The sequence below is a fragment of the Diabrotica undecimpunctata genome, chromosome 8 (assembly GCF_040954645.1).
Source record: "Diabrotica undecimpunctata isolate CICGRU chromosome 8, icDiaUnde3, whole genome shotgun sequence".
Taxonomy (NCBI): Eukaryota; Metazoa; Arthropoda; class Insecta; order Coleoptera; family Chrysomelidae; genus Diabrotica; species Diabrotica undecimpunctata.
This window is the reverse complement of record NC_092810.1, coordinates 143,490,739-143,517,769: the sequence shown is the minus strand read 5'-3', so window position 1 is coordinate 143,517,769 and position 27,031 is coordinate 143,490,739. Positions and strand designations below refer to the sequence as shown.

The 27,031-nt window shown below is 33.5% G+C and overlaps 1 protein-coding gene across 4 annotated transcripts in view; it reads left to right on the top strand.

Annotated features, from left to right (window-relative positions):
* The window catches only part of Ca-alpha1T (Ca[2+]-channel protein alpha[[1]] subunit T), a 141,700-nt gene extending 126,778 nt beyond the window's left edge, over positions 1-14,922 (top strand). For 2 of the 4 annotated variants that reach the window (XM_072541272.1, XM_072541268.1), the window contains exon 25: positions 4,762-5,710. In XM_072541272.1, coding sequence (XP_072397373.1) covers positions 4,762-5,190 — 429 coding nt within the window. In that variant the 3' untranslated portion in view covers positions 5,191-5,710. Of the gene's footprint in view, positions 1-4,761; positions 6,745-11,940 lie in introns of those variants that run through there. The other 2 variants (XM_072541269.1, XM_072541271.1) reach the window with 2 other exon arrangements.
* Positions 14,923-27,031: the final 12,109 nt, after the last annotated feature.

Below are 27,031 nucleotides of genomic sequence, written 5' to 3'. Positions count from 1 at the left end.
TTTCTTATCTTATCACAAATTTAACTTTATCTGCCTTTTTTCTTATTTCAGTTTCTAATACCATTAATAATTTAATTTTATAGTCAAATCGTATAATAAAAATAACTTTTATTGTATATGTAAATAAACTGTAAATTCATCGGCATCTTAGGTCAGTTAGCTGGCTATTGCAGACCAAGACTACTGTAAGTGCTACTTGAGTAGGAAAATACTGTTCCGAGATAGTTAAATATATATTCATCGGCAGTATGTCTGTTAATTTAATACCTTAAAGTATGTAGTGTTCAATTTATACTGGTTTTACGGTTGTTAGTGCAAGTACTTCAAAATCAGAAATCGTAACCACATTTTTCATTAACATTCAAAATTTTAATCACGTTTTTCTAGCTAATCGGCCAAACCAAATCCATTAAAAAAAATACGTTGTTCTTAACTTAGTAGGATTACATACTTTTCAGGTTCACTGAAGATGGACTGATAAGTTCGAAAACGTTCTGAATAAAACTAAAAATATATACCAATTATTACAACAAAAGTTTTCACTTCGATGTCAAAGTTTTTTAACTACTATGATATACAGGTAACTCCCAACTTTAAGCTAACAAATAAACTGTTTATATTTAATTATAAATTGAAAGCTTTTTGGTACGCGAAAATTCGAAAAAACCGTATTTTACGCAATAAATTGTTAGTAATTAAAAATCCACGACGAAATTTCTGCGGAAAACGTGTAGATTTGCTTACACAAGATAAAGTCCCGAGAAAAAAGTATTTTCTTGAACTATAAATAAATGTTCTTAACGTAATAAAAGCAGTACGTAGCCCAAATATCACAAAAAAAATCGATTAACCGGTAAAAATATATTCAAAAATGAACGAAATTGGAAAGTCGATCATCCACCGGCTTATACGTAAAACAAATATTGGACCCTAGAAGCAATTAGAACCATTCCTAGGAAGACTATCAGCGAAGAAGTAATACATATCATAAGAAGAAACGTACATTTAATAATTAGTAATTTAATATTTTATGTTGAACATCTTTGTTTGTAAAGGGCTTTTTCCAAAGTCTAGTTCTCCTTGTGATTATTGTGCATGTCTTTTTAAATGGTACTAAGCTCTTGCTTGTTACTAATCTGATCACTGCTTGCCTCTAACTCAATCTTTAAGAAAAAAGTCCTTTATCAAATAAAAATATCAATAAGATCATATGACGAGTCTCTCATATGGCTATTTGAAACTCATTTTTTATAGCTTAGCTTAATATTCACTGCAGCAGTAGAGAGTAGTCATGAGCATAAATATACACACTCCGGTAAATTTAAGGAACTGGATAAATTTTATGCAAAAAGTTTCTATATGCTACTTTTGGTAAAGATGCAGATGCAGTCATACATTTTTTATCAAGGTTATTGTTTGATTTGTTAATTTTAGTAATTGAATACAGTTTCACTGTTTCATTTTAGATACATTATAAGTTTGGTTTGGGTTTGTTTATTATCATAAGATTAATAGCAGAATATAATTCAGGATAGTGAAGAGAAATATAACAGACCGATTGGAAATCTTTGCGAACCAATCAGCTTAATGTAATATTCTTGTCATTAAGAGATCTTACCATCTCTCATTTTGTTCTCAATTCAAAAGAATTGGGACACGAAGATCTATCTATTGTAAACCTGTCTTAGGTTTTCTTTATTAAACTTTTCCTTCTAGTTTTGGGTAGCTAAAGTAGGTTTCGGGTATCTCTATTTAAGTAGTCCATTCTTGTCATTCAAGTGGTCTTATCTCCGGTTAGTTTTTATAAATTTTCTCTATAAGTTCTTTCTAACCTAATTTTCTTGTCGTAAATATATTTGTGTATTTTCACTATATTTTTTTTAATTCTTAAACAGATTATATAACAACGCCAATCGGTTTTTCTATTGGTTAATACGGTTTGACTCTTCTTGTATGACATGTTTGCTAAATGTCAGAATAAGTTCATATGGTTTGCAAATCTCAGCACACTATTTTACTTGATTGAAAATCTATAAAAATTTGGATAGTCTCAATATTGAAGTAATCGTTGAAGTGTTTTTTTTTAATGAAATGAATATTTAGTTAGACAAATAAAAAAGGACCACTGGCAGAGCTTTTCAAAACAAATGGAACACGACTTCTACGGAATACAGAAAGAAATATGGAGAATGATCAAAGGACAAAGAAAAGAAATGAACAAACTACTAAAACGAAACACATTCAGAAGAAAACATGGGCAAATTACTTTCGATACCTATTTGATAAAGGGGACGATAATGAACCAACAACACCAGAGGTGACGACAAACGAAGAAATAAATATTGAGGAGGAACGACAACTTACTAAAGGCACATGAAAAAACAGACAGAGACATGTCTACATAAAAAGAAGAAAGTTGTAGAGTTACTGGTACTTGGTAAGTTACAAGTACTTGGCCAATTTTTTGTGTATGGCATCAGTTATATGCACTGACAATGGGACGTAGAGGAATATCAGGTTTGAGAATTTTAGGTAGGCCATATGTTCGAGGTGTTCTGGAAGAATTTCAATGAGGACTTGAAGATTGTTTTATATCACCTTCCAAAACCAATTCAAACGACAAATAAATGGTACCACAATGGGATCCCCACTCTCTCCAGTAATTGCCAATATGTTTATGGAAACTTCGAGATCCGAGTACTATCCACATCATTGCTCAAATCCACATGTTGGCTACGATATGGTGAGAATACATTCATCATTTGACCCCACGGAAGAGATGCTTTGCTTACTTTTCAAACCCATACCGTTTCTCGACGTTATCAGAAAGAAAAACCAATCCCAAGGTTTTAATCACTCTGTTTATCGAAAACCCACCCATATCAATCGTTACTTGCATGTCAACTCTCATCATCCACCTTCACAAATTAATTCAGTCATTAATACTCTTGTATCCAGATCAATACGCCTTTGCTATGATGCAAGTAGACCTGCTGAGCTCTCAAGTTTAAAACGAGCCCTCATCCAAAACGGTTACCGTGAAAATCACGTCAATAGGAGTATTCAATGACTTCAATCTTCTACTCAATCTAAACCCAAAGTCTCAAAACCTTATCAGATGAAAACTTTTCTTCCTTACATCAAAGGTGTCACTGACAAAATCGACAAAATCCCTAAATCAATATTTACCCCCCAACAAAAACTTTCATCTCTTGTCCGATCATTCAAAGACAACATTCAAAATGATCAACACGGAGTTTATGAAATTCCTTGTGTAGACTGCCCCAGATCTTATATAGGCCAAACAAATCGTAGAATCCAAAATACGATTTATGGACATTTTATTTCTGTTCACAATTCCGATTCAATTTTAGCTCTACGTCAACTCTATCTTCACACAGGTCACAAAATTTATTTTTAAAACTCCAGAACCGTAGACCCCATTCGCTTCTATAAACCAAGAATTATCCGAGAAGCCTAGAAATTGAAACAAGACCAAATTGTCTCAATAAAAGAGATGATGGTACCCGGTTACCTTCAACAAGGAGAGCTCTCATAAAGAAATTATCCTCCCCTCGACGCTCCAATCAAAATCCTGTCGTCAGGAATGTTCGCATCAACCCCCGCGTCTACCACCACGCCAATCTCTACCCAAATCACGTTTACCATCGTCGGTATAAATGAACCATCCGCTCTTCCCAATAGCAGTTATGCATGAACAGTGTAGTAGCGTCTGGGTGCTCGGGAGAATAGACCTTCGGAAGCCCTGAAGAAGACATCAAAGAGGACGTCGAAAGCTCAGCGCAGTGATAATCGACGAGGTTCAACCCGTAAGTCTGTTGAGTTTAATATTACCTCTTATGAAAAGCTTTTATTCTTGCACTTTAGGACGCTTGCTTCTATAGTGTTCAAAAGTTTTGTTCGGTTTTCTTAAAGGCGATTTAATAAGAATGTTTATACTTTATGAATATTTTTACGAGATAAGTTTGTCCGCCCAATATTCCTCCTTCGTCCGGACGTGAAATCAATACTGATAATATTACTGAGCTATTCTGATATAATAAAAAACTTATCAAGAATTATCAACTGTTCAAGGCTGCGTATGAGTAGCTGCGATGAAGCTGCTTCAATTAAAATATAGAGAAATATAATGTTAGTTAATGATCGTTTTACATTATAATACAAAACGTAGATGGTGCATGTTATTAAAACAAATATTTCTTGTACTTTTTAATCAGTGTTTCAAAATCAGTTAAATTCAAAAAGTAAATTATTGGTTTTTACAAAAAAACTAATTCTCTCTTATGCTTTTAAATAAACTTCACAACGGCATAAAGCTTCCAAAAACGAACTAATTATTATTTTAAATTACTCTTTAAGTATTTGTTCCATTTTTTTATTTTTGACTAAAAAGTCTCAGTTCTTTAAATTTGATGGTATGTATATTTACTTACTTCATATCTTTTAATCATTATGATCTTCAAATTCTCACCATTTATTAGTAAATATTTGACACAAGCAGCATAATTGACTTAAATTTACATAAATTTACATAAAACTATCCCATGACTTGACTCATATGAGTCATTTATAAATTATTACTAATTATTATTATTATGCATTACTGGTTAGATGTAAATATGTTAGAAAATATTGCTTAAGGTTATTTAGATAGAACAATCCAAACAAAACTCAATAGTTTTATGTAAAACATAAAAATAAATCGTAATTTAAAAATGTTTGTTTTTCTGTTTATTTCAGGTTTTGTCACTTCCATCCGATTTCACATATACTCCTCCTGGAACGAAGGTTACTTTGAAAATAGAAAATCCAGTAAATGAAAATATTTCTGGTATTCAAAGTTCATCGCCCATAAGAAAGAATTTAAAGAGTCCAGATGAAACAATGGCCGATATTTATAGCATAGGATGCGTGTCAGAAGAAATTAAAAGAGACAAAGGGTATCAACAAAATTCAGAGAAAGATATCTTTATAAAGGATGAACATAAAAATAAACCGAAAATTGAACAAAATCCATCGTTCTTAATGGTTCCCCAGGAAAGAGAATTACTGCAACGATCTGGAAGTGTGAAAAACTTACTCAGAAAACAGCTCTCGATGGATATTAGTGAAGAATCGGCCGTTTTACTATCAATTCCGAAAGTTCAAAAGAGGCAAAAAAATACTTAAGTTACTTTCAGTAATATTATTTGGTGTTAATAGTTTTAAAACTTTGTTAATAGAAACAACTAAGAAAAATATCATTTCGTAGCACGAGAAATTAAAAACATTGTTAAACTTTTTGGTCCACAGTATATACTTAAATTTTATGTTTAAATGTGTAAACAAATTCAACGCCATTACTGTTATTAGTAGTGCACAATATTCCTAGCTGATCTACAGAATATACAATAAAATATATACTGTAAATATACAGAGTGTGCCAAAAGTCTGGAAACGTCCAATTATGTCTTAAATGGATGGTCCGAATTATACAAAAACCGTAATACTCCTCTTCTGCAATATAGAGATTTTAAATTTAATGCTTGCAATATTGCCAAATTTACCATTTTTGTGATATCATTAATCACTTTGGAGCTTTAAATACAACAGCCTGTATATAGCACCTTTATTGAAATCTTCACTTCAATACCAGTTCAAATGTACATATACAATACTTTCGATCTTATATAGTCAGGAACATCTTAAAAAGATAAAACAAAAGCCTCGTCTCAATACATTTTTGATTCAAAGTATGTACAGCATTTTTGACGTGTTTAACAGATTTTTATTTGATTTTTTATAAGTGCGAAATTTTTGACAAGCACTTGTAACATTTAGCAAATCCGCACGGCACTACTATTTTGCAATATTACAATTAAGGTGTAAACTAGTCACTGACCGCAGCTGTACAACTCTAAATTTGAACATAGTAATTAAAAGTTAACTACATTGCTAAATTAATGTCTACCTAATCAAGTGTTCAAAAGATTCTCCGTTGTTAATTTGATGTCCTAAACGATGGTAGAATGCATTTATCACATTTTTCCGCGTTTTTCTAGAAAATAATATGTAGATATTATTTGCCTTACCCCTGCAATACTTGCTGATTTAGTTTTATAAATTCTACTTTTCAAGTATCCCCTATAAAAATATTCTTTAGGATTCAAATTGGGTGAACGAGGAGGCCATTCAATACTACCTAAACCACCAATCTATCGTCCGGGAAATGTCTGATCTAATAACTCATAATAAAATGAGTTAGAACTCCGTCTTAATGAAACCATATCTCATTAAAATTAACTTTAATCTTGTTTTTTAGAACAGGTACAATTTTATTTCTAAGTAGCATTTTATAATAATTATCGTTTGTTAAATTTCCTTCTATAAAAATCGGAACAATTAACTGAGTACTCACTATACCCGACCATACATTATTTTTTGCGGTCTTTGAGCATAGTTTTCATGTATCCAATCTAGATTTACCTCACTCCAATACTTTAAATTTTGGTGATTTTCATTTTCAAACAGTGTTAATATTGCTTCGTCGGAAAAACATATCGTGTTAACGAAGTTCTCGTTAGTTACAATTTGATTCTACATTATCTCACTAAACTGTAATTTAGGGTCTTAGTCATCCTCTTCATTAAATTCTTGCAACAACTGAATTTTGTAGGGTTTAAATGAATTCTTATGTAATACACGCAAATCTGAAGAATGACCTACATCATGTATTTGTGGAGCTCTGTTTTTGGTCTACCTCTTCGAATGCCAACTTTTACCAGTCCAGTTTTCTCAAAGCGCTTTACAATTTCTTTACAAAGATGTACAATTGTGTACAAGACTTAAAAACAAACATGACTTCTCCATATTTCATAAACCTACCCATACTGACACGACTATTCACAATTCATCATCCCATCCCACACAACATAAACTGGCAGCCTATCATAGTATGTTACATAGATTAACAGCAATTCCTATGTCAAAATACAATTTTGAGACAGAATTAAATATCAGTAAGCAAATAGCAGTAAACAATGGATACAACGAACAAACAATTAATAAAATATTAAATCAAAAACTACACAAGAAAGCCCTGAACTTAGTATTTCCACCACCAGAGAAAAAACCCAGTACCTTCTGCTCGATTACATATACAGGAAAAATATCAACAAAAATAACCAAACACATAAAAAAGAAAGGAATAACACCAGCTTTCAGAACAAATAACAACCTAGGCAAATATATTAAAAACAATAAGAGCCAACATAAAAAACACTTACACAGTGGTGTATACAAACTTAAATGTGGCGACTGTCCAAAAACTTACATTGGTCAAACAGGTAGAAATTTTAATAAACGAATAGCAGAACATAAAAGGGCTTTCAATAATAGAAAAACAGATTCTACATACGCACTTCACCTTCTAGATCATAATCATTCTTTTAATGACGAATTTAAAATTCTCCACATTCAAAATAAAGGCCTTAAGCTATCTTTGTTAGAATCTATGGAAATCAACAAATTAAAAAACACAGATATAATTCTGAATGACCAGCTTGAGACAAACAGTTCTCCCCTCCTCAACCTTTTTCATTAGAGACTATAAAGTGTAAACCCATACCAAAAACAGATCACTTGAGAAAGGCAATCAGCCGAAACAGCTGTAGTGATTAGAATTTAAAATAAATTTTGTGGAAGTTTGAAAACAAAGTTTTCAGTGTTTTATTGTTACATTAAATTTGTAATTTCCATATTGCTGAATAGGATCCAGAGTTTCCAGAGTTTTGTTACGCTCTATATAATAAAATATGTGGTTAAAGAATGCTATACCTAGTTCTATATTTAACTGTTGTAATAAACTACAGAGATAATTTAGAAAATAAATAAATCAGTACCAATAGCAGCAAAGAACTTCTTCAAAACCCTGTCATATATCTATTCCTAATTAAGTAATTAGACAAGGCGAAGAGCTCGGGTTCGTTCGGAAAAATATTCCCATGAGATTCTTTTGCACAATTATTTTCATGAGATACCCCAAAATAAGACGCAAAAGTTGTTCAATTTTTTTTAAACAAACAATGATCAAACTGTGTTCTATCATTTCCCGATAAGCATTTTGAGCTTCTTTGATTTTAAAATATTGTTTTTTAATCGTTAATGAAGTGCTTATGACAGGACGGGCGATCGGGCTGCAGCGTGTATAAGAGAGAGAAACAAGATCTAAAGCACAAATTTTTGTTGGTTTAAATTCTCTAAAGCGCTTCATTACTCCGTATTACTCCGTTTAAATATATGTCATTGAATATTTTGGTTAGTCGTTGAGTAACGCCGGTGTTAAATAGCTTTATGAGTTCAGCATATGCATTGTCAGGTCCAGCAGCTTTGCCATCTTTTAGTTGTGATATTTCTTTTTCCACTTCATCTGATGTGATTAATAAGTGGTCATTACATATGTAAGACAGAGGTTGTTCGGACCTATTATCATCAAAGGGTTCTTGTATGTATTTAACCCATATATATATATATATATATATATATATATATATATATATATTTTATTTTTATCTGTGATGATGTTCCCCTGTTGCTCTTGCAGTTTGCTAGCTGTGTTGGATTTTTAAAGACCAGCTGCTTGTTTTACTTTTATATGCATAAACGTATCGCGTTTTTGTTCCAACAGCTCTATCTCTTCGCACTATGCTTTTAACCAATTTTCTTTGGCCTTTCGTATTTCGGTTGAAAGGGGACCAAATGAAAGGGTACCAAAATATTTATCGGGAAATGATAGAGCAAGGTTTGACTTAAACTTAAATTTAGCTTATGGGTGAATTCAAAAACGCTCTTTCCTTGTGTTTTTGAGCCTTGAATACCGTAATTTTGCGTTTTTCTAAGTTTTAAATTATTTAACTTAAAAACGATCAAGTTTACAGAAAAACTACAAGAGATTCATTTTGTTTAGAATGATCCAAAAAAAAATTTATTTTTACAATTTGTTAAAAGAAATTGTTTAAAACAATTTGAACAACTTTTCGCCTGGACGACCTCTTGAACCTTATTTTGGAGTATCTCATAAAATTGATTATGCAAAAAAATCTCAGGGTAATATTTATCTGAAAGAACCCTGTCTATAATGGATAATTATACTTCTTGATTTCCATTCTTCTTTTTTGGTTAGGAAAAAACGAAAAATAGTCACTTATTATTTAGAAAGTTAAAAATAACTTTGACTAATTAATCATGTGTAAGGCTCTCAATGGACTCCATCAAGTAACCGAAAGTTAAAAATGTTAATCGGCAAGAGCATTACGTCTTTTTAGAAGATGTGTTCCGGTTTTCATGACAATGCCACATAATTGTTGTCCACCCTGAGTGGATAATTTCTTTGCCCGCATTAGCCAGCTTGGCAATAGTTTTGATGTATTTGTCATCTAGTTGGATGATCTAAAAGATGGTAATAAATTTGGTATGCTGTAGGCGATCAAACAAAAATCAATGAAGCACATATGATTTTCTTCCCGAGATCGTTGAAAGTGTTTCCATAGAAAAAGTGTTCTTTAGTTTCAAGGCATTTCCTGGACCAAAACTGCTGTTGGATAATTAGTTCCTTACATTTATTAATAAATCGCTACATTTGTTAACTTTTGGTTTCGTAGAACGAGGAATAAATATCGATTTTAACCAAGGAATTTTACTGGTATCAGATTTGATTGAACAATATAGTCAGGTCTTTTATATTCTTATTTGAGAGCTATTTCAGTCACTCACTGTATATAGGATCTGGTCCACTGGCTTTTTTGTTTTTGGCTTGACTTACGGTCTTTCTTTCAGCTTTTAAGATTGATGGTCCTGGAACTTAAGTTTGGTAATGATTCTCGGTGATTCTTAAACAAGTATTTACTGTTTTTCCATTCATCCATTACTTCGTCATCCAAAAATAGTACACGACCTTCATTATTCGTCAATGGGTATAGTCCTATTGTACAAGCCAGTAACTTCTTTTATTTTCTTATGAGTGTTAAATCCGTCATGTTTTCGTTGCAATTCTTGTAGTTACTCACATCTTTCTCGCGTCCGTAACTATGTCGCTTCACTGAGTTTTCTTCGAATTAAATAATACTTTTGTTTTATTTTATTTTATATTTTTAAGCTGCATTCTTTCCTCCGTCATTTTTACTATTCCAGCTGTCATCCACGTTTGTTTTTTATACTGAGTGACTGTTTCACTTTCCGTTGCTGTATTGATGATACCATTCTTTATGTTAACCCCTCTCTTTTCGACTGTTGGTAAATTGTATTCTTGTGTGCTTCAGATATCTCTATAAAGTGGACAGGGCAAAATGCAGATTCTGCGAAAACGCAAAGGAAACTGTCGGTCATATTATGTACAACTATGGCCAACGTCATAAATTCCTAAAACAGTTGTTTTTATAATAGGGTAACTCAACAGAACAACTCTTTTTAAGGGTAATCTAGGGTAATGTGGCTGTAGCCATTGCCTAATAAATTTAACTACTCTCTCAAAATTCTGATGTTGAGCGGTTTATCAATATTCTACCTAGCTCCACGTCACTTTTATCGCTTTTGCCTTATTGGTTTTTGACCAATATGCTAGCACTACAAAAGTTAAGATGTATTTTCCAATTGTTAATATTAGCTTCCAAGTGTGTCTATAAAATACCCTGCTATTTACAAGTCCGAATCATATTAATAGTTTTTTCGGATGTAAATTGCAGGTGAGTATCAAGTTATTGTGTTTCCAACCTCATCCGATAATATCGTCAAGACCAGATTCTTTTCATTACTTGGATAAAATTAATATAAACATGAAAGAGACATCTAAGTCCACACCTGTAAGTCAATTTATATTTTGATTAACGGAAAACATCTGGTATATCCCTTCAAACATCTTATTTTGTAGTACATCGGTGGTAAGGAATTTATTGCCTACTCATATCTTAACGAAAAAAATTAATAAATTAATAAATTAGGGGACTATTTATATTACACTATTTTTTCGAGATATTTTCATCATTTTGGTAAAATAACAATCACCTTCATCTATCTAGCAAGAGACCATAATATAATATGTAACAATATAAATACAAATTTACCTTTGATTGTATTTCATTAAAATGTTTAAATAACTTTTCCTTGTTTTAGTTTAAATTAAAGATGATCAAAATAATTTCATACGAGTAAATATAGATTATCAAAAAAATATAAATTTAAATTAACACGTTGACTGCCACACTTATAAAAAATGCTCCAGAGACATCTCCAAGCGAGGAGTAATATTGTACATGAGGCGACCACTAGCAACATCTTTTACAAAAGTGTAATGGCGGCACCACACTTCGCTATATTCGGCCGCATAAGACGAAGTGTGGAGAGTACATTCGTCAATTATTGGCTTTATTCGCTCGCATAAGCAAATACTCGAATACCAAATACGTCTATCCGTTTACATGTCGGTTTTTGACACACTTCAAAGGATACAAATAAGCCGAATGCACGAATAATGTTCTGCCCACACTTCGCCCGTACCGGTGGTTGTTTCGTTGTTTATCTTAACCTAACTTTATTGTAATTCTCGTTATTCTTGAACCAGTAAATCGACAAATTTGTTTATTTATATACAACTATCGTACCTATTACATGCATGTGTTAGTAGTCATCGCTTACTAGAATTGCTAATAGTACATTTGATATTTATTTTCGTAAAATCAACTTTCGTAGTAAAAACGTATATGATAAATTCAGAAGTTGATACTGCATTATAACTTATAACTAGAGGATGCATGGCAAAGTTAATGCTTTAGCTTTTCGATCATAAATCAAAGTTCTTACATACACTGATTGATATCCGATAATAGATGCATCAGAATAAATTAGGATGTAGAAACGATGACGTACTTAATAGGTAATATTTTATAGGATTATGAACATGATTTACCAAACGATATCAGAATCATGAGTTAAATTTATCGTTATATTATTTGGTGATAATGTTAAGGAAACAACAAGAAGAAAACAAATTTGAATGGATGCCCCACTGGTCTCTGAGAAGTTATCAATATAAATTTAGTTGTGCTGCTTGAAGGTGACCTACGTCAAATGTTGAAAGAGAACCACCTCTTGCGAGAATTAAATTATATAAAAGATTCACTACTGATTATTTATTACCTACAAAATATAGTTATGTAATAAACATTAACAATCTACAAGACGATTAATATTAATTTAATTCATTGCAAAAAATTGTATATCTCCGTAATCTCCATATCAAAAAAAATATATCAAAATATAGAACTTTAGACTAAACTAATTAGATATATGGGTAATTCCGGGATAACTTGACATACTTGTGTTTCAGTTCATTTCAACATCAATTTTTTTTAATATATGTTTTTTACCATACTATTTTTCTATTTAAAGTTGCCTTATACATACATAAACAAAAACTGTCCCTGTTTTTATAGTTTACAAAATAAATGATTATTTATAAGCTAAATGTCAAATATGTTGCCTGTCACTTAAAGGGCTGTTATCGAAAAGATCGACGCTTTATAATTTGGGTATAACTATTAATACTTTTTTTCGATAGCAATAAGTTTTGTTTGTCTAATATATCATAAATACAGAAATTATTCTAAGAATTCTTAGTGTCACCCCAAACATGGTCAAATATGTTACCACTGACATTATACGATTTTTGTAAGACTTGGAAACATTGAGATTCAGTGTCAGTTTACCGAATGCACGAGTAACGTTTTCCGTTTTTATTTGTGAAAAATTAGTAGTGTTTTTTAGTAAAATTTTACAGTTTTTTGGCAACAAGCTATTGATATCAGGTACGCATGCTTATTATATGTCAAATATGTTATTAAAATTACTATTAATCATTCTAAATCAAATTTATGACATTGTCGTGAAACATAACCTTATATATACATGCTTCTTTATGTAAGCAACCGTCAACATATGAATGAATTTGGCGGCAATTTTAAAATATATATTGTAAAATGTCAAATATGTTACCGTCAATTATGTTACCACATCCATGGTAACATATTTGACACTAGGTAACATAAATGACAAGGTTAAATGAAATATTCTTAAGGTTTTTTTTACAGATGGCTTTAACAGCAGCGGAGAAGCAAAGGCGCTACAGAGAAAGAGTGAATGCAGACCCAGAGCGACGAAGTGAATTTCTAAGGAAATTGAGGAAGCATGCAAAACGACGGAAAGAACCTAAGATTGATAAACCCGTAAATGAGTTATCGGAGCGAGAAGAGAGACGCAAAAGAAAATACTGGAAAGAAACGAAAATATCGTGAAAATAAGAAAGTTCGTGGAAGAAGATTGGAAGCTATTGTAAACCATACACCAGCGAGTAGCCCATCCTACAAATTAAGAGTTTTACAAGTCAATGCATCTACAAGAGACAGAAAGAAAGTACGAAGAGATCGAACAGCAGCTTATAGAAAAATAGCAAGGCTAAAAAAGGAATTAGAAGATGCAAAGAAACCAATTAACCGATACAAGACTAAAGTTCGGCGTTTAAAGAAAAAATAATTGGAAACGCCTAGTACATCTCAGTCTCCTCTATCTAAACTCAATCGAGAACTTAAAGACCAGGAAATTTCAAAATCGGTGAAACAAAAATTGTTATTTCAAGACGTTCTTCTTGGATAATTAAAAACGACCTACAAACGAAGTCTTACTGTAAAAAGAACTGCAGATAATCTTGTTGCTAGGGGATACGATGTGGGGGACGCTAAGGCTTTCTTTCAACTGGTACAAGACCAAACCAAAGTCATAAAAATGTTTTTTATTACTGAGGATGACATAATATCTATAGAACACGAAAAATCTTTCAATCAAATAATGAAAATTCGAGGAATAATGAAAGTCCATCAAGTTTTGTCAGTTGGCCATAAATAAAATCTCTACATTCGAGAATACTCATGTTTTTGCAAAAAAAATTCCCGGTTTTGGATTTAATGTGTTTTAACTGCAAAAAAGTTAAAGTTTTTGAGTCGAATACGCTACCAATAGAAAATGAAGAGGAAGCAACTGTTGGAGAAGCAGCTGAGCTTTTTGGCTGGGAAGATGATATTCCACTATCATCAATAAGAGACCTAACCAAGTGCCTGACCGTGGGCAAATTTGTTGTTTGCAGATTTACTTATGATGAAGTAACAAAACATAAAACCAAAAAACATTTCGTTGGTGTTATTCTCGAGATCAATGATGACACTTCATATTTTATAAGCTGTTTAAGGAAAAAAAAAGAAATTAATTTGTTTTTCCTAATATTAAAGACAAGAATGTTGTGCCCTTTAAAAATATTATTTTTGTTTTACCACAAGCTCATATTAGGCGGGGACGTTACAGTTTTGGAGAAAAACTTCCGGAAAACATACAGCTTTTTTAATGTTTTCACAAAATTTGTCATTTATGATACTTTAGCTCACTTATGTAACCACTTTTCAAAATCAGTATTTTTCATAGATTTATAAGTCCATTTTTAATTTGGAACGTATTATTTTTTTTAGAGATAAATAAACCATATATTTTTAGTAGTTTTACGTTTATTTAGTGTGCGTTTATACTTCCTTATTCAATCAGGAACATACCTATATGACTGTCATTTATGTTACGATCGTAATAATAAAAAAAACAAACAAAAATTATTGTAAAACCTCACTGCTAATACTATATTTGTGGTCTCCTATTAAATTACTTTTGTCTATCGCCATATTTAACAAGAAAGAAAAAACAGTTTCTTTCTATTTTTTCTGGTTCAACATTTCAAGTTATCTTGGAATTACCCATATATTAGCTTACATCGTGTTTAGATACGTTTAAACTATTTAAACTAAATCGAGTAGTAGATAATATCAAAAGTATAGTAATAATATATTACAAAAAATAAGTAGCTCAAAAATGATATTGTAATAGAATCTTTTTTAAACGGTCTTGTATTTTCGATATATAATTTGTACCTGCCTTTAGACTTGATGTATAAAAACATAATAAAATATATGTTATTTAAACAATATTGTTTTATTCGCTAAATTTTAGATTTTAATTTAAGAAAATTTTTTGCACATAATTTTGTTATTATGTACCTACGTTTAAAGTAGAAACTTGTTGAAACCTTTTTTGTAATTATTAAAGAAATATCAGAAAGCACGATTACAAGTGCCCTCTATCAGCGAATAGTCAAGAAGTCACCGCAGGTAGATATATTTTCGTCCATGAGTGAAGAGAACATCAATTTTTCGAACGCTGTCTGCCATTGCCACTAGAAGGAAAAATATTAGTGTAAAAAATGGAAAATGTAAGATTTCCGATTCAAACGTATTTTTAATTCTCTTGACATGGTTTGTAAACCATTGATCTAGAAACTAAACATGAGATATACAACAATAATGAGGAAAATAATAAATCGGGAAGTTATGACAGAATTACAAAAATATTGAAAGGTAAAGCAGTTGCATTACCTATATGCCTATACGATATCGCTAGACTTGAGAAATAAAGACAGCGTTAGGATAGGAACTTTTACGAAGGAGCGGCAAAAAACCAAAATATCAGAAAATTATATTGGACTTTAGCAAAGTTAATATTTTTATTTTATTTAGTTTTCATAAATGGAAAACCATATCCATATATGAAAGAAAAAAAAATGGTGTCTACTTTTTTCTCTTTGACCTCTCCGATAAAGTAACTCGTACAACTTTTGAAAAAACAGAGATACGCACAGGTGTGCTAAATGTGGAAATGAGAGACAAGCATCCAAACGATCGTATGTGCATTCTGAGTAATTATCGTAGGTATGAAAGTTCACGGGAGTATATTGATGGTAGCAAATCGATCGGTAAACTTCACAGGGATTAACTGAAAAAAAGGAATGAGGCAAAACTCCTAGAAGTCCCAGAAGAACTACTGCCAATACAGAGCTATGTTTCAACCATCCTGCTCAAGTTTCTACAAACTTTAAAAGAACTAATGCAAAGTTTATTAGTTTATGATAATACAAAAAAAATCCTGTGGAATATGAAAAGTATACTTATTATATTTTAGAAAAAAGACTTGTCCAGGCAAAAAAAGGAGAATGGCAAAAAATTATTGGCTCTGCTGTCGTTGAAGTGTACAAGCTTCTGGCAGTATCATTCATACTTCCGCTATAGCGCCATAGCGGGATGCGTCATCCTTTTATTACATATCTAACCCAGCCGTTTATAACTTTACAATTGCGAAACTGAAATGTGTGAAAATTGTGCAATGCAGTGGATGAATCAGAAGGAATAAAGGAATAAGAGAGGTCACAGAAATTGCAAATTGCGTGCTTAAATATTTTCGTTGCATGATGGGCAGTAGGAGAAAAATCAGCGTGATGACTCTTCTGATTCCAGCTTACCCCAAAAGACCTCGATGAAAAAAGAAAAATGGTATCCTAAATTTGGTTACTAAACGGATAATACCAGTAATTCATTTTAAATTCTATAGTAAATTGTGAAACTGTTACCGTTTATATAGCACAAAGGCACAATACGTGGTAGGATGTAAACAATGATCAGGTATCAATGATAATCAGGTACAAAATATTTTTTTTTGTAATATAACTAGTCAATTTTGAAAAATAAAGTAGGTACTCTACGAAGTCAGAACCTAAATTATCTTTCTCGCGAACTTTACCAACGTAAAAATATAGTTCTTTAATATAAAAAAAATACTGAAAGCAAAGATAATTGTATTTTTTTTTGAAAAAGTTGTTTGGATTGCTTATAAGAAAAAAAATTGGTAAGTTGCAGTACAGGGTGTTCCAAAAAGGTATGTCATAAATTAAATAACTCATTCCGAGACAAAAATAAATTGATTGAATCCAACTTACCTTAGTACAAAAGTGTACACAAAAAAAGTTACATCCCTTTGAAGTTACAAAATAAAAATTGTTTTTTTGCATTATCTCCTAAACTACTTGACATTTTGTAATAAAAATGGATACGTTACTTTCTTATTATGAAATCATTTTTCATACAAAAGAAACAACAAAATCTAAGCCCACAGAAAAAATTTAAGGGGGGTGTGCAGCCCTAAATCCCCCCAAACTTTTGAGTACGTTCAAATCAAATGAATTTTGTGGCATCATTAGTTTAACACATTATTTTTAAAACTTTTTTGCCTCTTAAAAATTAAGAGATTTGCCGTTAAAATTTTTCTGTACGCTTAGATTTTGTTGTTTCTTTTTTGTGAAAAATGCTTTCAGAACAAGAAAGTAACGTGTCCATTTTTATTACAAAATGTCAAGTAGTTTAGGGGATAATGCAAAAAACAATTCTTATTTTGTAACTTCAAAGGGGTGTAACTTTTTTTGTGTACACTTTTGTACTAAGTTAAGTTGGATTCAATCAATTTATTTTTGTTCCGGAATGATTTAATTTATGACATACCTTTTTGAAACACCCTGCATATGTGATAGACAGATAATTACGTATCCGACTTCGTAAAGTATTTGCTTCCCAACATTGTATTCAGTTAAGCTACAAAAGATTATTTTGAACCTGAATATGTCATTTTTTAGGTCCTATCTCTTATTTTGCCTTATTGAGATTGACGGTGATGAAAAAATCATAAGTTGTTATAACTTAAAGTGATCTATCAATCCATGAATGTTTATGTCCATGGTAATGTGTAAAAATTGGGGAAGCAATAAAATTTCTTTCTCTCAATTTTAATTTTTTTACTCGCGTATAACGGGTTGTCTTTTTTGCATTTATGCTGGTTTGATTTTACAGCGACTATATATGTTTAAGATTTTTAGATCATCTAACAGTTTAATAACTCTTTCTGTTTTCTATTCTGAAAGCAATAGTTTCTTTATACTAAATATAACTGTTGATCAAATATTTTCCTAATAATTTATGTAGCTACACACAACCAAACTTATATGGAATCATTATGTATTTCAAACTAATATTTATTTCTTTTGGAAAACTTGTTATCGTTGCGAAGAATAAAGGTTTTTATTAAAAACAAACAAACTAATAAAACAATTAGATAACACTGCCCGACACAGTATAGATTATTTGTTATAGTTGTAGGTAAATTGATCGAAAATAAAAAAACTAACTTACGCTTTCAAAAAGGAAAATAATGCCTTATGTAGGGTTAACGGATGTGCAAAGGGGAAAAAATATTGGTCCTGTAGAGGAGTGAATGTCTTAGGGGGACATAGCTACAGTGGTCGGCGAAACACAGGGCGTTGTGTCAAAAACCTATGCTAGGTATCAGGAGTTAGGAACGCTTGAATAGACCAAGATTAAGTCGCCAAAAAGTAACAACGGCTTGCCACGATCGTTTTATTGTCCAAGTAGCTAGAAGCGACCCAACAATTTCTCACCCGCAAAGTACATGTGTAAGAGTTTCAGTTGAAACGATAAGAAGAAGACTTCGTGCCCAAGGTCTATACAGTAGTAGACAGTTAAGGATTCCCAAGTTAACCAGGCAGCACAAGATTGATCGCCTAAATTGGTGTCGTCAATACCAAACCAAAAATCCCTAAAATAACAACTTTATCAAATGAATAGGGGATTCAGATCTGGAAGATCCTGTGTAGACGCAGTATTTGTACTAAGACAAATTACAGAAAAGACCATCGAGTACAATAAACCAGCATATCCATGTTTTATAGACCTGACAAAGGCTTTCAATCGCATCCAAGTCGAAGACGTCTTACACCTACTGTATAAAAGAAACATACCAATTAATATTATACAAACTATCAAAAACATCTACTTCTATAATCAAATACAGGCAAAAATAAATGGAAAACTAACACAGTTTATATCAGTACAAAGCAGAGTCAGACAGGGTGACTCGTTAAGCCCACGTCTCTTTAATATAATAATGGACTAAATAATACAAGCAGTACGTAAAGGTTATGGTTATAGAATGGGGAACAAAGAAATCCAAATATGTTATGCAGACGACGCCGCATTAATCGCCGAGACAGAAGACGAGCTCCAAAGATTAACACATATCGTCAATACAACAGCCAAGAAATACAATATGATAATATCAGCTGAAACAACCAAATGTATGACAACATCTAAATACCCACTACGTTGTAAAATCGAAATTGATGGAAAAATAATAAAGCAGGAAGCAAGGTTTATACCTATATCTTGGAATAGACATAACTAGTTACGGAGATGTTGAAGAAGAAGTACGACAACAAAGGTTAAAAGCAGGTTTAGCGGCGTGATCTCTTAATGACAAAATCGGGAAGAACAAACATCTAAGATAAGACACAAAAACAAGAATCTATAAAGCAGTAATTAGACCTATATTAACATAAACGGCAGAGACAAGACCTGACAAATCTAAAATGAGACGACTACTAGAAACAACAGAGATGAAAATACTTCCACAAATATCAGATAAAAGTCTGTTGGATAGGGAAAGAATCGAAAACATAAGAAGAGCATGCAATATAGAAGACATAAGTGGATGGGTGACAAAATGGAAACAGGAGTGGAACGAACACATTAGTAGAATGGCAGATAATAGCATAGTACGAATAGCACGAGATAAGTCACTAAATGGACGAAGAAGTATTGGCAGACCAAGAAAAAGATGGTGCGATATTGTAAACAATTTAGGAGGCTAATATTAAAGAAGAAACAGGCTTAAAACCTCCATACAAGAAGGAAGAAGAAAAAGAAGAATACCAAAACAGGAACATTGGAAATTTACAAAATGTGCTATTTTCAGATGAAACCAGGACTTGTGTAAAATCATATGACCGATAAATTGTTGTACTTACAGGGCGAGCAAGACAAGCAAGAACGGAAACAGCCAGATCTGTTCACAGACCTAAAGGAGGAAGTCTTATGTTCTGGAGAAGTAATATGGTCGGTAAAAAAACTTCTTTAATTTCCATTCAACCAACTTTAATAGCTCGAAAGTGGGAAAAAATTTAATTTTCATGCGTGATAATGCATATTCCGGCAGAATCACTACAGACTTCCTTGAAGCGGAGGATATCGCTATTCTGTAGTGACCAGCTTGCTCACCCTACCTTAACTCTATAGAGCATTTGTGGGATATGCTTAAAAAAAGAATTAGACATCGCCGGCATAATTCACAAAACACCGTACAGCCAGTACAAGTTGCTCTTGAAGAAAGGAAACAAACTATCAAAATAAAATGTCAATTTGTTAAGGAGCATGCCCACACGAATTGGAGCTTGCATAAGGCCTAGGGTTGGTAACACTGACTACTAAAAAAACATAAATAAATAAAAACAATTTAAACATCATTCCTTGTACATTGAAATTTTGTATGCTATTGACTTTACAACTAATTTCAATTTTATTATTTAAGAATTTATGGGTTTCTTTAATTTTTATGTATTTGTGATTACATTGCTTTAAAATAAATAATATTCTTTGGCATTGTAGCTTGGTTTTTTTAAATTCGCTTAAAATAATAAGAAATATCAGATGATTCCATATAAGTTTGGTTGTGTGTATTATAAATATAATACCCAAGTTACTATAATATGTATTTAGATAAAGTTTACTGTTATTTAATGATTAATCTGTAATTAAATACTATCATTTTTTTTTCAAAAACCGAAAATTTGTAAAACATATATTTCATTTTTTTTTAATTTGTTTAACAATGTTATTCAAACAAATTCACTATCATACTCCCAGCAAAAGTTGTAATCCGCCACTGAGTTTTTTACACTTATTACCCACTTCGACCAAACTTAATGTCAATCGTTAGACGATAATGAAGCGAAATTGAATACCAGGATTCCCCGAGGATTTCAACTCCCCGCTTATGGCACATAACGAATACTACGAGACTAGAAATAGAGATAACACAACACAGATTTGATTATAAATGTTCAACACGTTGTTTACGGATCTGGATGTGTTTAGTTACAAAGTAACATCTTAAATTTAATTTTAACGACATTTTTATTGGATCTGCGTATGTTTTTTGTATTTGTAGACAAAATAACCAGGTTGTAAATGTACCTAAATGTCGGATAAAGAGCAATCAAATATTCCTTGTACTTTTTTGGTTAATTATCCCTCAATCTAATCAATAACGCTGTAAAAAAAATTATATTTTAATATTTAGTAGTAGTAGTAGCAGTATTAGTATTTAATATTAATATTTAGTATTATTTGTCTAATTCCTTAACAAAAACAAAAAATGCTCACTTAAAACTATGTAATGCGTTGCATTTGTTAAAACGGAAATGCACTTGTACCAAAAGCTCGAGATGACAGTTTTAATTTATTACGGTGTACCCTACATTCGGTTGAAAGATACCTGGGCCTCCTAGGTAAGGGGATTTGTCCCTATGAAACGGGTAGTATCAGTAGCTAACAAGACTTCGAGATAATCAGATCTACAGTCAAGCGTCCAAGGTGCCACTTCTCCTTGTTGAACGCGTCTACAGCGGCCGTTCTCTTCTTACAACATCGCAACGCAGAAACCAGACACCTCTTTTTATTTTTCTGCCACATACGGTATTCAAAAGGTAGGTAAGTGATTTTCTTTTGAATCGAGAACAATTTATGAGTTATGCCAAATGTTTTCCCTATTTTACAATCACATATATTCTATTCAATTATTCAATATTTTAGTTAATTAACCAGCTAATTTTAATACGTCTTACTTCAAACATTTACTTAGATCAACTTTGATTATCAAAAAGCGTTCTATAGAATAAAACATTACGAACCTGTTAAAAAGATTAAATTCACTTGGTCTAGATAGCAGAGTCCTGCCTAAATACCAATATCTATTAGGAACAAACTGCAGCTATTAGAGTTGAGGATCATTTAACAGACGACATAAATATAAAAAGAGGTATGTGACAGGGATGTATACTACCCCTGTTATAATTATGATATATGAAATCCAAGAAAAAGTGGATGCAATCGCAAGAAGAATGGCACCAACACACAGGCAAAACCAAAACATGTCAGATGCAAGAACCATCGAGGAGGTCAACACAGAATACGAAAGGATAAAGAGAAGAAACTAACTTTTAGTAGAGGGAGAAGGCTACATAAACCCAACAGAAGTTGCCAATGTCATTAGAAGATCAAAAGGAAGCAGAGCGGCCGGAACAGGAATCCACAATATAGCCCTCAAGGAATTACCAAAAAAGATAATAGTACAACTGTACTATATCTTCAAATACTGCTTGGAAAAAGCGCATTTTACGAATAATTGGAAGCATGTCAAGATCATCTCTCTACTAAAACCAAGGAAGGACGGAATGAGACCGGAAAGCTACAGACCAAGCTCACTACTGGAAACAATAGGAAAAATACTGGGGAAAATCACCTACAGAAGGCTGATAAAACACGCAGAAAAAAGAAGAATCATTCAGGAGGACCAGTTTGGATTCAGTAGAGGAAGAAACTGCGAACTCCAGCTAGCAAGAGTTATCAGCGACACGAAGATCAAATTCAACAGGAATGGCCATCCGAGACATCGATAAGGCACTAATCTACAAGATGGAGAGAGCTAGATCACCTCATTACTTAGTTAATATATGCAATACATTTCTAATAGAACCTTTCAAGTTTCAGCCAACAAAAAGACGTCCAGAATTCAAGAAATCCAAGAAGGAAGGCCTCAGGGCAGTATACTCTCGCCCATTTTATACAACATTTTTATTTCAGACCTACCAACAGATCCAAGAACAAGTACAGCCCTCTACGCAGATGACACGACAATATATGATCAGGAAAGAATGATAGAAGAATAGTTCAAAACATAGAAAATCACGTCGGAGGAATCACAGAATACACCGAAAAATGGAAAACCAAGATCAACACTCAAAAGACGCAGTTCATCATGTTCACTCAGGAGACCAGTCCACCAGTAGTAGAAATATCAATGGGAGGAAACATGATCCAATCAGAAGATTCAGTCAAGTACCTAGGAGTCCATCTCGAGCGGAAACTCAACTTTACAAAGAACACTCAACAAATCAAGCTAAAAGCAAATGAGGCTAAAGAAACTAATACTTCCGTATATTTTTAGCTTCAGTCCACTGACGAAGGCCAAGAAGATCCAGTTATACCAGGACTACGTTAGATCGGTAATGTTATACGAGGTCTCAGTACGAAGCTCCACATCGGAAACAAACTGGAAGAAACTAGAAGCTACAGAAACGTCATGCTCAAAGATCATCGATGGATCAACATGAGAAGAAAAAATAACAAATGCAAACATCAAAGAAAGGCTCCAGAATACACCACTGAGGGAGGTGACTGAAAAAAGGACAAGATATTTATTATTTATTATTTTTACGTTTTACGTTTTATTTATGTTCGCCGATTGTTGTGTTAAAATCTCTCATGATTATTTTTATGTCTCTTGATTTTGTTAAATGTGTTTTCGAGTTCATGTTTTCTATATTTCTTTCCGCCTTATCAGCAGTTGGAGCAGAAATCTCTATTAAATTTAGTTTCCCATGGATTGCCAATAATTGCAGCAATATAATTCGTATGCAGATCCGAACGAAACCCGTTACTAATTTTGGTATCTTTTCGCTAAATATATTGGCAGATTTATTTATTGTTTTGATTTAGTTAAAAACTAAAAAAAATATATTAGCGTTGAATACGGAAAATATTGATTTGTACTTTGGTACAAAAATTTTCGCCCTCTATATATATTTTTATAAACATATTGCCCATTCTCACTTAAAATAATGTAAAGTGACAGTTTTATCAACTGTATCTGTTTGTTATTCATATTTACAAAGTGCATGACGCGCACCTAATCATATATAACGAGGTCTCCTGGGAAGGGGTGGAATAATCACATTAGTTTTAACAGCGGCGGCGTATTCATCTCAGCTGTTTCTTTTCCGTGTAATTTATGGTTCAAATTAAGAAACAGTACCTATTAACTGGTTACAATATTCTGTTAATTTAGAGAGGTAACAAGTTTTGCATGTTTGTCGTGATATTGCATTGAAGTTTAATTTCTTAAAACATATTTTTATCGCCGCAGAATACATTTTATATACAGGGTGATTTTTTAGGAGTTCCAATTAGACGTTTCAAAGACACTTGACATAATATATCTGAAAATTTCGTATGAGGGGTTTTAGATATGCCCAATGATCGAAAATATTAAGGGCCTCCTACCACGTCCGGTTATACCGGAAGTTGACTGAAACTTTCTTATTTTAAATATAACGCCCTGTATATTATTAAGCATTTTGATAGAACAGTCCTTAAAAATTCTCGCAATATAAGGTTACACGTTTTATACCAAGTGTTTTACGAGATATGACCATTTTTCTGATTTGACACCCTGAATCTTTAAAAATGATAAATTCCATTGTAGTGTTGGTCGTGTGGGTATTGGTGTTTTTCTTGTGATTGGATGGCTACGCTGTCCTGTTTTAGGCTTTTGCCTCTTCAGGACGTGTTTTCCTTTTTGTGGGTGTATGGCAGTGGAATTGGAATGTGTCCACTGGTGTGCTCGTGGTGTTTGTTGGTGGTTGTTGCTGCTCGCTAGTCCTGGACAATCGGGGGCGAAAGGGATGCAAGTGAAACGGTTCCTTTCAGAATTTTTTGGTCTAAAACAAAATTAGTAAGTATATGAAAATGTTTATAAGTTTATTAATTTAGTAAATTTAAAAAATTATTGTATATCGCGACGCATGAGGGCATGTGGACTGGTACCTCAAAAAATCGACGGGGTATCGTTGTGCAAGATTCCCCCCCGCCCCCCCACGTCGGTGTCAGTTCGAAGTGAACTTTCGGTATTATAATAAGCGACGGTAAAAGAGGGGAGTTGCCTCCTGTATGTCAATGTATTCGTCAGGGAGCTCGTTGCTGGCAAGTTCCAGCGGAATAGCGGGTAGGAATGGGAGTTTGGATTTAGGTTTTCTTCTGAATAGATTGCCGCGGGAAGAACAGGTAGTTTTGAGGATGCTTTGGGCTCTGAGGTTTTGGCCCCGGATGGTGCGAATTGTATAACTCCTGCTCAGAGAGGAAAGCCTCTCATTGATGGGCTGGATATTAGACAGGCGATGAATGAGTGCAGAAGGATAGTCGCGTCGTTTTCTGTTAAATTTACGTAAGATTCTCCTTTCCAGCGTAAGTAATCTATTGTTGAGATGTTTGGGCATCACAGCACAAATGCAAGATCTGTACTCGATGACCGCTCTGATAAATGTTTTGTATGTATGGATAAGTGTACGTGAGTGTGTGCGGCCGAATCTGCCAGTAAGAGCATTGAGAAGTCCGAGTCGGCTCCTAACCTTATTACAGGTTCTGTCAGTATCGTCACTCCAGAGTAATGTTTGGGTAAACAGCACGCCGAGATATTCGACCTGGTTTCGGAGACGGAGTCGTTCTCCCCATAAACTCAAATTGTGCCTTTCGGTGATGATAGGTGTGATGTATTGACTGCGATAAGGGTGCCTGAAAGGGATCATCTGTGTTTTGTTAGGGTTTGGTGTCACTCTCCATCTCTGACACCATTGTTCAACAAGGAGCAGATGATTTCGAGCGAACCTAAGTGTAGAGTCGACGTGTGGTGTTGTTGTAAGGAGTGCTGTGTCGTCTGCGTATAGTAGAGTAGTTGTATTGGTATATCTAGGGTTAGGGAAGTCGCTGTTGTATATTGTGTAGAGTATTGGTGCCAACACGGAACCCTGAGGGACTCCCGCTGTGGGAGTGAAAGATGTAGAGAATCGATCACGCTCCTTGACTGTGATCCGCCGCTGAGAGACATATGAGTGGATGAGTCTGACGAATGTAGTTGGTAGCCCGATGCTCACGAGTTTCTTGACCAGTCCCACATGCCAGACTTGGTCAAAGGCTTTTTGAACATCGAGGAAGATACCTAGTGACAATTTGCCGTCGTTCAGACTTTGTGTAAGGTGTGTGACGATTTCTGTCAATGCCGTTTTGGTTGAGTACCCTTCTCTAAAGCCGAATTGGTAAGGTGGGATGATATTGTGTTCTGTGGTGAAGTCTATGAGTCTTTCTTTAAGGATTCTCTCGAAGACTTTCGCCAGGACGTTAAGGAGAGATATCGGCCTATAAGAGTGTGGGTCGGTACGCGGCTTGCCTTTTTTCAAAAGCATAGTTGTATAGGCTACTTTCCAAGGTTTTGGGAAGTAGCAAAGTTTAAGAGTGGCATTGACTATGTTCGTCAAGTACAGAGTGACGCTCAGCGGGAGGTGACGCACACAGTTCCTGGCAATCTTGTCCGGCCCCGGTGCGTTTGATTTGCCAATTTGGCAGAAATGTTTGAAGGTTTGGTGATCCACAGGCGCCATGATTGGATGTTCATGGGGTGCCTGAGGGTCGAAAGGGGTTCTGAGCAGTCGTGTTATGTCTCTCACTGCGCGATCACAGAAGGCATGATCAAATCTAGGATCGTCTGGGGAGACTAAGGTATTTTGTAAGTGGGTTTTGAAAGCTTCTGCTTTCTGTTGGTTTGAGTTAATAATATGATTGTTCACCACAAGGTGAGAAGGATTATTGGTTTTTTGTTTGGTTAGGCATTTGAATTTATGCCAGAATCTACCGCTGTCACGGTAATCAAGACTGGAAGTCGCTGCAGCCCATTGTCTGGACTGCAGATTGTTGACCTGAAGTTTGATCGCCGCAGACAGCCGGTTATACTCTGTTTTGACGAGGGGATTACGGGTACGTTGGAATTGACGGAGGAGACGTCTCTTTTGCTTAATTTTATCGATGATAAACTGAGGTAGAGGAGGTTTATTAGGGTTAATAACCCTATTTGGGACTGACAAATCTGCTGCTTGATTTATCAGGTTAGTAATTACCGTGATACCTTGGTCGATATCATCTGGATACATTAAATTGCCTAACTCTGGAGTGTTATTTGATAAGTATGTTTGGAAGAGTTCCCAGTTGGCGTGTTTGTAGTCTCTTATTACTTTAGGAGGGTCAGGAGGTAGAGGGTTGAGTATCTGTTC